The following is a 10,882-nucleotide window of genomic DNA, read 5'->3' on the forward strand; positions in this document are numbered from 1 at the left end:
AGAATGATGAGCACAATTATTGTCTAACTAAAACTGTTATTCTTTTAGCTGTTGAGGAAAAATCTTTTTTAGGTATACAAGAACCCGTATATGCAGTAACCTAGCATGATTGTTGATGATGAGCCATGAATAAAGACTGAATTGTATGAGACTTGAGGAATTTAGATTTCCTGATAATTATTTTCTCAGACTTGAATCCAAGCATTATCCAAATGGTTTGGATTTACCTCACTGAGAAGTGAAAGTGATAGAAAAAATGAGTGTATCTCAAAAGGGAAGTGTAATCATTGACTATGAATATGTTGAGATTCATTCTCTGGATATTAGTGTGAAAAAAGATATCTACTTTCAACCACCGCTGTGTCGTAACAACCATATAAATGAGCCTTTATTTATAGCCATTTGAATTATGACAATGTTTAATTATCCATTATTTCTAATCCATATAACATTGATTTCCAAATTAAGGAGATTATATTATCTCTTTTGACAGTTTCTCTCTGACCACTTTATTTGCCTTTGATTCTTCTTCTTTATGGTCATTGAATTGATTGTAAACGTTGGAGCATTCATTTACATATACAACCATATCTTTATTTGGGTTTTCTGAATACAAATGGAGGGAGGTCCTTATTCCTTTTGACACACAAATCAATACAAATATTCCTACCATATTATTGAGTGATGGGTTTTCTTCCTCAAAGAATCTTTGTTAGTTTCTGTGTTCCTAGTTTCATACTAGAAGAGCTTGTTGAATCCTGGGGATACACTTATTCTAATGAAATATCCTTAAGGAAAGTGTCATTCACACGTTTCAAGCTACGAGAACTCCCTACAAGTGTTTGTGATAAAGTATTTTTGTAAATATTCCAACAGAAAGTTCAATTGAGATTGAGCTCCAATTCTGTTACTCTAATGGAGCTGTTGTTGCAATAGAAGAAATGACTAGAAAGGAAGGTCAAAAAGCTTTGTTTTTTATGATCCTTCCTCCAACCTGATCAGCAGGGCTAGCTGGTGCATAAATTACTCTCATTGACATTGCAGAACAGAGTATCAATTTTGAAATGGGGTCATTTTAGAAAAGAAATTCTGTCTTCCAAATGTTATAAATTTTTTCATGATCAAGCATCTTGGCGTAAATATGTGCTGTTCTGCTGAAATTTCTCCAAGAAGCTCTACTTAGGACTTTTGCTCAATTTGCTTTTCAAATTTATGGAGGGGAGCTTTGGAGTAACTGGTAAAGTTGCTGCCATGTGACCAGGAGGTCACGAGTTCAAGCCTTGCCTTGGAAACAGCCTCTGGCAGAAATGCAAGATAAGACTGCTTACAATAAACCCTTGTGGTCAGGCCCTTCTACGGACCCCGCTCACAGCGGGAGATTTATTGCACCGGGCTGCCTTGCTTTTCAAACTTATGCTTTTGTTTTTAAGAGTTTATGAGACTTAAAAAGCTTGGTTTTTCTAGTTCTCAACGAACAAAGAAGGAGAAAGAGATGTCATCGAGTTTCCTTATTGCATCTTACATTATCTGCTTATAGCATCCACTCACTTCTATAGTTCACCTATTTCCTTGTAACACATATCTTTGTCTTTACGACCTGAGAAATTGCTCCGGCCACCAGAATAGAAGCACAGTTCTGATATTGTGCTTCTTATGCTTGTCATTTTGTTGTCCAACAGCCTTGAGCTTTAGCACTTTTATCACTGATATGCTTTACCATTTTCATGCTATCTTGGAATCATATTTCTGCTCTATAGCAAACAGGGACTTCCTAATATTCGGGTTCGGCGTCTTTCACTTTACACAAATGATTTTTCGTTCTTGAATTTCAGGCAAATGGGGCGTAGTCTTGAAGTTTGGAAGATGGGCACCGTCAGTTACCTGGAGGCGCTGAAGCTGCAAGAGAAGTTGGCATCTGATAGAAAAGCCCTTAGAATTACTGATACCCTATTATCTCTACAACATTCACCGACATATACAGTTGGCAAAAGGGAAACAGTTCAGAATCTACTCATTCCTGATTCAGAGCTTAAAGCCATTGGGGCAGAACTTCACTATACACAGAGAGGAGGTGACATTACTTTTCATGGTCCTCACCAAGCGATCTTGTATCCCATTGTTTCATTGAGAGATATTGGTTTGGGGGCTAGAAAGTATGTGGAGAAGCTTGAGCTAACCATGATTGAATTGGCATCTATATATGGTGTGAAAGCGCAGGTTGGACGAAGATGCGAAACTGGGGTTTGGGTTGAGGACAGAAAGATTGGTGCAATTGGAGTTAGAATTTCATCTGGGATCACATCTCATGGATTAGCATTCAACATGGATCCTGATTTAAACTACTTTAAGCATATTGTGCCTTGTGGGATTGCAGATAAAGATGTAACATCTTTGAAGAAAGAGGCAGATGTAGAGCTTCCTGCTGAAGAAGTGATACAGGAGCAGTTGATCGCTTGTTTTGTAAGAGTATTTGGGTACAGCGATGTCATTTTGAAAGATAAGTCAGTGTTATAATTTGATAAGCACTAATGTTGTCACACATTGATACATTTTTGTGACTAATTTTTGTATGAGTATTGTTCATTTACTGATCAGGTTAACATTCTGCATGAATAAGCGATGATTACAAAAGGAAACATGTTGCATTTGCTGTGCTGTGGATTTTTCACGTAGATTCACTGTTTATCTTTCTTGGGGACTTTTTGTCATTGAAAGTGAAAGCATTTCAATTGTTTGACTCCAAAAAGTATGGGGCTATCCACTACTGGCAGTAAGGATATTATCACCAGAAAGACCCAATTTACTGATTAAATAGAAAGTATAATCTATTGATTGGTTATTGGGGTTTTAAGATTATGGGAAGCAGTTAAAAATGTGTTACTGCAGGTAATTTCCTTTAAGGTCCATGTTTGTTTTGATATTTGTTCAAAACATCTAGTTTTTAAATGGAAAACATAGTTGTGCTAAGTTGCAATGCTTTTATTTTCCCCAAAAATTTAATTCCTGTTGGGAATCTCGTCTTTTGCAGCTTCGTAGTTGATAAATTGGAGAGTAGATACCACAACTTGAGATGAAGGAAGCTTCGATGGTTAAAGACATTGGTGCGGATTTCATGTGTTGTCTGGCAAACTTTATGATATCCTTATTTGCTATATCATATTTATTCCTGGGTCTTGCAATCTGCTGATATTGTCTTTGAAGAAGCAGCGTAATGTCTTAATTGTGTCCTGACTCATGAGTCTTCATGTGACCATTTTAACTAGCTCATCTGTACAATCGGAACACTAGAGGAATGGCTATGTTCACTGAGCTAATTACTTGTTATGAAGATAGTACAATGGTTCCGACACCATGGTTATCAAAAAAGCAAAAGACAGTACAATGGTTTCGTTAAATAGGCTAGTGAAGCAAACATTTCCTGTTCTGTATTTGGAATAAAGGAAAAACGATGTTGTTCTGTATTTGGAATAAAGAATTTATAGGCTTGCCTTTTCCTTTCTGTCCAGGCCCTGGACTTGGTAAAATGGGAGGGAAGTATCTATGGAACCCAAGAATATCTAGGGTCATGTTCTCGCTTAGGGACGGGAACGGGGACGGGGACAAGGATTAGGAGGGGTAATTGAGTTAAAGGAGCGTATAGACTGAGAATAGGTTCTTGGAACATTGGGATGTTGACGGGAAAATCCATAGAGCTAGTTAAGATTCTAAAAAAGAGGAAGATTAATATAGTTTGTGTACAAGAGATCAAATGGGTAAGTTCTAAAGCTAAGGAGGTAGATGGGTATAAGCTGTGGTTCTTTGGTAGATCGAAGTATAGGAATGGGGTAGACATTTTAGTAGACAGTAATTTAAAAGATCAGGTGGAGGAGGTTAGGAGAGTCACTGATAGGATGATATCGATTAAGGTGGTCGTTGAAGGAATCACGTTGAACATTATTAGTGCTTATGTGTCGCAAGCGGGTTTAAGCGAGGAGGATAACAGGTGTTTTGGGAGGATTTGGACGAGTTAGTGGGAGACATACCGCCTACTGAGAAACTTTTCGTGGGAGGGGATTTCAATGGGCACATCGGGTCTATTTCGAGAGGGTATGATGATGTGCATGGAGGCTTTGGCTTCGGAGACAGAAATGGAGGAGGAGTCTTACTTTTGGATTTCGCAAGAGCTTTTGGGTTGGTGATAGCCAATTCGAGTTTTTCAAAAATGGAGGATCACTTGGTAACCTTCCGAAGTGCGGTGACTAAGACTCAGATAGATTTTTTACTTCTTAAAAAAATAATAAAGGTCTGTGCAAAGACTGTAAGGTCATCCCGATCGACAACCTTACGACCTGACATAAGCTCTTGGTGATAGATTTAAGGATCAAGATGATGAGGAAGAAGAGGGTCGGGGATGACCGACCTAGGATCAGATGTGGGAGTTTAACCACGGCTAGTGCCCTGGAGATGGGAGAGAAATTGAAGGCTATGGGGGTCTGGGATAGTAGTGGGGATGCGAACACTATGTGGGATAGGATAGCTAGTTGTATTAGGGTTGTAGCAAGGGAAGTGTTGGGAGTCTCGACACATAGCCGTGGCCGGCATCGAGGGGAATGGTGGTGGAATGGAGAAGTGCAAGGGAAGGTGAAAGCAAAGAAGATAGCGTATGCAAAGCTGATAGAAAGCAAGGATGAGGTGGAGAAGTGGACGAATAGAGAACTTTATAAGATAGTGAGGAAGGAGGTGAAGTCGGCGGTTTCGACGGCAAAAAGGCAGCTTTTGAACGCCTTTATGCTGAACTAGAAGAGAAAGGCGGGGATAGGAAATTGTTCAAGCTAGCTAGGGTGCGGGAGCGAAGGGCACGCGATGTGGATCAAGTGAAGTGCATTAAGGACGAGCATGGAATAGTATTAGTAGAGGAGATCCTCATTAAACAGAGATGACAGTCGTACTTTCATAAACTCTTGAACGAAGAAGGGGACAGAGAGATTGTGTTGGGAGATTTGGAACATACAAGGAGGCTTCACGATTTTGGGTGTTGCAGGAGTATTTCGGTCGAAGAGGTTAAGGGTGCTATGCGTAGGTTGTCCTGGGGAAGAGCGACCAGACCTGACGAGATTCCTGTGGAATAGGTTTGGAGTGGCTGACTTAATGTCATCTTTAGGACAACAACGATGCTCGAAGAATGGAGGTCGAGCATAATGATTCCTCTATACAAAAACAAGGGGGATATCCAGAGCTGCAACAACTATAGAGATATCAAGCTTCTAAGCCATACTATGAAAGTGTGGGAAAGAGTGGTGGAGATGAGGGTTAGGAGAGGCGTGTCTATTTCAGAGAACCAGTTCAGATTTATGTCAAGATGCTCAACTACAGAAGCCATCCATCTTATGAGGAGACTGGTAGAGCAGTATAGGGAGAGGAAGAGGGACTTGCATATGGTATTCATCGATATAGAAAAGGCTTACGATAAAGTTCCACGAGAGATACTATGGAGATGTTTGGAGGCTAAAAGTGTACCTGTGGTATACATTAGGGTGATCAAGGATATGTATGAGGGTGCCAAAACCAGGGTAAGGAAAGTAGGAGGGGACTCAGAGCACTTCCCAGTTGTGATGGGGTTGCATCAAGGATCAACCCTTAGTCCGTTTTTATTTACCTTGGTGATGGATGGATTGATGCGATAAATTCAACGTGAGGTGCCATGGTGTATGCTTTTTGCGGATGATATAGTCCTGATCGATGAGACTCATAGCGGAGTTAACGCTAAGCTGGAGAATTGGAGACTTACCTTGGAGTCTAAAGGGTTTAAGCTGAGTAGGACCAAGACAGAATACTTGGAGTGCAAGTTCAGTGAGACACCTTAGGAGGTTAGCGCAGAAGTTAGGCGTGGTGACTAGGCCATCCAAAAGAAAAGTAGTTTCAAGTACCTTGGGTCTATCATGCAAGGCAGCGGGGAGATTGACGATGATGTCACTCATCGTATTGGGGCAGGGTGGATGAAATAGAAACTCGCTTCCGGTGTGCTATGTGACAAGAAGTTTCCACTACAACTTAAGGGCAAGTTCTACAAAGTGGTGGTTAGACCGGCTATGTTATATGGGGCGGAGTGTTGGCCAGTTAATGTCTCTCACATTTAAAAGATGAAACTAGCTGAGATGAGAATGTTGAGATGGATGTGTGGGCATACCAGGAGCGACAAGATTAGAAATGAGGCTATTCGGGACAAGGTAGGTGACCTCGGTGGAAGATAAGATGTGGGAAATAAAACTGAGATGGTTTGGGCATGTGAAGAGGGGAGACACAGATGCCCCAGTGAGGAGGTGTGAGAGGTTGGCCATGGATGGTTTCAGAAGAGGTAGGAGTAGGCTGAAGAAATATTGGGGAGAGGTGATTAGACAAGACATGACACAGTTACAGCTTACCGAGGACATGACCTTAGATAGGAGGGTATGGAGGACCCATATTAGGGTAGAAGGCTAGTAAATAGTCTCATTATTCTTCCCTATTAGTAGGTGCATTAGCGCACTATAATTTCTTTTGCGGAGGACTCAGATTAATTTAAAAGGCTAGGTGACTTATCCTTACACCATAATAGTTGTAGTTATGCTCATTGTTTATTGCCATTTGATTTCTGCATTATATTGCTGTTTATAGGTGTGGGGCCGTTGCACTTTGATTATCTTATTTATTTATAGTAGTTAATGCCTCTTTCTTTCCGTACTATTCTATCATGACTTTCTCACATTTGCTATTCCCTCTTTTCATTTTGTTTTCGAGATGCTTGTCCCTATCTGACCTTTTATCTTATTTTCCTCTCTTGAGCCGAGAGTCTTTCGGAAATAACCGCCCTACCTTTCAAGGTGGGGGTTAGGTCTGCGTACATTCTATCCTTCTCAGACCCCACATGGTGGGATTATACTAGGTTTGTTGTTGTTGTTGTAATTTGATGAGCCTGCATTTGAAAGGGCTGCCAGTCCACTAACATCTGCCCTATGTCTCTGACCAAATAAAGTATTGTGATTTAGCTTTCTGATTCCGCTATAAAGATTGTCTTAGTTTTCCTTTCTTAAATAGCTAAATACACTTCAATGTAAAAGGGCTTGTCTCCTTCACCATGCCCGATGTCCCTGACCAATTTGATATCAGGTTTGTGATAGGTAATGTTAGATTGACTTAGTTTATGTTTGGAGTTCATTGCATGTTATTAAGATAGAAATTTCATATGCAACTTTTAGCGAAGATGTCTGAATACATTATTGCTAGTATTAGGATTTTGGGGATCTTGTTGGAAAAAAAGCTACATATTTTAGTTTAGACACTCCTTTGTTACTCATTTCCTTAAAAATATTTTCCTGAGACCTACTAGGGGTGTAGCTTGAGTCCCATTTTGCGTAATATAATTATTATGCTAAGACAAAAAATACTTATGTTAAATGGGAAGGAAACTTGAGGTAAAGAATATACTGGTTTATGTCCATTTTTTTGAATGAAAAACGTGATGCTTCATCTTTGAAAGTCGGTGAATAATATCTCTACCTTTGTTTCTAAAGCATTTATTGAAACAGGTCAATCTATTAGGGGCAACTAGAAACAAAGGCTAGATATTTTCAATTGGATTTCCTGAACTCATGAGAACTATTTTTTACTTAGTTTTCTCTTCTACCTCGTCAGCTGGTAGCTGTGATAAAAATATGCTTTTTCAGTTGTCTTCTATAAAATTATCTGATAATTATTGCAGCATATGGCGTGGAAATTCTTGCTACAGTCGTTTGAACAATGAGACAACCAATTGCTATATGGAGTGAAATTAAGCATTTTTCTGTATTGCAACTAGTTCCTCAGTAGCTGTTGCAGTTTGGAGGAGGAGAAAAATGTCTCACAGGAAGTTCAAGCATCCAAGACATGGTTCTTTGGGATTTCTCCCTAAGAAGCGTGTTGCCAGACACAGGGGAAAGGTGGAGGCATTCCCAAAGGATGACCCAAGCAAGCCTTGCAAGCTAACTGCCTTCCTGGGTACAACACTTGAATGACTTACATTGTCAGAAAAGTTGAAAAATCTGAATCCAAACATCACAAGAGGAGACATGTGAAGCTGTTACCATCATTGGAACATCTCCAATGGTGATTGTTGGTGTTGTCGGGTATGGATGGTCACCTCATCGTCTTTGTTTCTTGAACAGTCTGGGTTCAACATCTCAGTGAAGATATTAAGAGGAGGTTCTACAAGAACTGGTACAAGTCCAAGAAGAAAGCCTTCCTGAAATACTCCAAGAAATATGAAACTGGTGAAGGGAAAAAGGATATCCAGGCACAGTGGAGAAATTGAAGAACTATGCTTGTGTCATCCGTGTGTTGGCGCACACAAAGATAAGGAAGATGAAGGGTCTGAAACAGAAGAAAGCCCTTTTGATGGAGATCCGGGTGAATGGTGGAATAATTGCTCAGAAGGTTGACTTCGCTTATGGTTTCTTTGAAAAGAAGGTTCCAGTTGATGCTATTTTCCAGGAGGAGGAGATGATTGACATAATTGGTATCACCAAGACTAAGGGTTATGAATTTGTTGTAACTCATTGGGGTGTGACATGTCTTCCTCGTAAAACCCACAGGGGTCTACGTAAGGTTGATTGTATTGATGTCTGGCATCCTGCTAGAGTTTCATACACAGTGGCCCGTGCTGGTCAAAATGGATACCATCATCTTACTAAGATTAACAAGAAGGTTTACAAGCTTGGCAAGGTTGGACAAGAGTCCCATGCTGCCCTAACCGAGTTTGATAGGACCAAGAAAGACATTACTCCTATTGGTGGATTTCCCCATTATGGTGTGATGGAGGAAGATTACCTGTTGATAAAGCGATGCTGTGTTCCTCCTAAGAAGAGGGTTGTAGCCCTTCGTGAATCCCTTCTCAACTAGACCTCTTGAGGAGATTAACCTGAAGTTCATCGACACATCCTCAAAGTTTGGCCATGGTCGCTTCCAGACCACCAGAGGGAAGCAGAAATTCTATGGACGCCTGAAGGCTTAAATGTTTCAGCATTCACTTTGCTGGGTAGTGCACAAGTTTTAAACAATTTATTATTGCTATAACTGTTTATTTTCATGGTGGCATTTCTGAAGACAATTTATACATTTTCCGAAGACCAGTTTGGCTGCTGTGGACCACAACCTTTGTGTCAAAATCAATATTATTATGTGTGAAAAAAAGAGAAGAAGCTATCTTACTAGTCAGCAAGGCTGATGTGCATTTTGCATTGATAATTATTTTCTGTTCTTAATACCATAAAGTACCAATTGACTAAGTAGAAAAATCAAACTGAGACAAGGAAAGAGGAAGACATGCCCATTTCAAGGGACATTAACCCGTCTTCCTTCTTCTCTCTATCCTTCATCAAGGAAAGAGGAAAACGTACTCCTGTCATACCATCCAATTCTCAGACTACAATCTGCACAAAAATCAGCCAGTCTAATAGTTCTAGCAGCACAATACAAAAATATCTATGAGTCTCCACAATAGTACAACTCAAGTAACAATGAGATCTCATCAGTCAATAATATAGATCAAGGGAATATTAGGGGCAAAACAGTCCAAAATGGCAAAAGAAGTATGATGCAATGTAATACAATGCAATGTCATATATAGTGATGCATGTCTATCCTAAATGATACACATCCGCTGACTAGTAGGACCAAACTCGTGGGGGCCACACATGGATCATGTATCCACCGGAATCATTTTCCTTCGACATTGCCGGAACCATTTCCCTTCGGCATAAATCATCTCCTGTCAGAATTATTAACCTTCCGCATAATCCTCGAATCAAATTCTATCTCAAAGTATCAGAACCAATGCAAATAGACAATGTCAATGTAAAATACAATGGTGGAATGATAATATCAACAATTTACAACTAATATCACAACATCATATTCAAGTGTTCACAATAAGCCAAGTATCAACTCATATCGAACACAATCATGTTAAATCATATCATTTTCCATCTATTACCCCCTTATTCATTATCAAGTCCGATTGAACATCAAATAATCTCCAAAATCATTTCCCAGTAATTCCAAATATATAAAACACGAATACATGATCCTACAACCTGAAACATAGGTTTAGAAGTTCACTTGCCTCGATTTCAATCTCGAACTACTCCAGAATCTGAGCTTTACCCTTACGACGATATTCCAAATCAAGATAATCTATTCAAATATGCAATCCCATTAAGAACATGAGTCTAACGATACACAAATTGACATTTTAAAAAAATCGGGCCGAAACTAACCCGAAATACCCGAAAAATCCAATTTCAAAAATGAATAGAAAATGTGAAATTTTTTACATGAAAACGATCTTTGAAGTATTTGGAATCTAGTAGTGAAAACGAAATTGAATTTGGATTTAAAACCACTTCTAAATCATCAAAACATTAAAATCTTGCTTTCTTGAAAATCCCAAGTTTTCCTCAATTGAAAACCCCAAATTCAAGCTAAAATTAGTAAATAATTAATGGATACTCGAAAGTTAGGATCATAGAAGCTTAGCCACTCGAAAACCTTGAAAAATCTCTTTCAAAATTGTCTTTTCGAGCTCTAAAATCCCCCAAAATGGTGAAATAAACATAATTCCCGAACTTAGAAGAAAGTTACTATTCAAGAAAATTTTTCCCTCCGCGAACACAGACAACTAACTCCGCGAACACGGAGGCTAACCCAAACAACACTCCGTGAACGCGGTAGGAGCTCCGCGAACAAGGAGAAGGGACAGTGGTCCTTCCGCGAATGCGGATGTGGAATTGCATGTCCTCTGCAAACACAGCCAAGGCTCCGCTAATATGGAGAGGAATCCTTCAGGCACCAGAAACATCTATCAAAACTCAAAAGTTCCTGAATCGACCCT

At 39.6% G+C, this 10,882-nt stretch overlaps 1 protein-coding gene and 1 pseudogene across 1 annotated transcript; both read left to right on the top strand.

Moving 5' to 3' along the window:
* Positions 1-1,836: 1,836 nt before the first annotated feature.
* LOC129892817 (octanoyltransferase LIP2, mitochondrial-like) lies at positions 1,837-2,514 on the top strand. The gene has a single exon (XM_055968358.1). The coding sequence runs from the start codon at positions 1,837-1,839 to the stop codon at positions 2,512-2,514; it is 678 nt and encodes a 225-aa protein (XP_055824333.1).
* Positions 2,515-2,536: 22 nt separating this feature from the next.
* On the top strand, positions 2,537-9,211 carry LOC129893410 (60S ribosomal protein L3-like; annotated as a pseudogene).
* The last annotated feature ends 1,671 nt before the right edge of the window (positions 9,212-10,882 follow it).

Source organism: Solanum dulcamara, chromosome 6 (assembly GCF_947179165.1).
Source record: "Solanum dulcamara chromosome 6, daSolDulc1.2, whole genome shotgun sequence".
Classification (NCBI taxonomy): domain Eukaryota; kingdom Viridiplantae; phylum Streptophyta; class Magnoliopsida; order Solanales; family Solanaceae; genus Solanum; species Solanum dulcamara.

What these genes read in the sequence shown, in the direction of transcription:
- LOC129892817 (XM_055968358.1), top strand. Translation starts at nt 1,837, where the DNA reads ATGGGGCGTAGTCTTGAAGTTTGGAAGATGGGCACCGTCAGTTACCTG.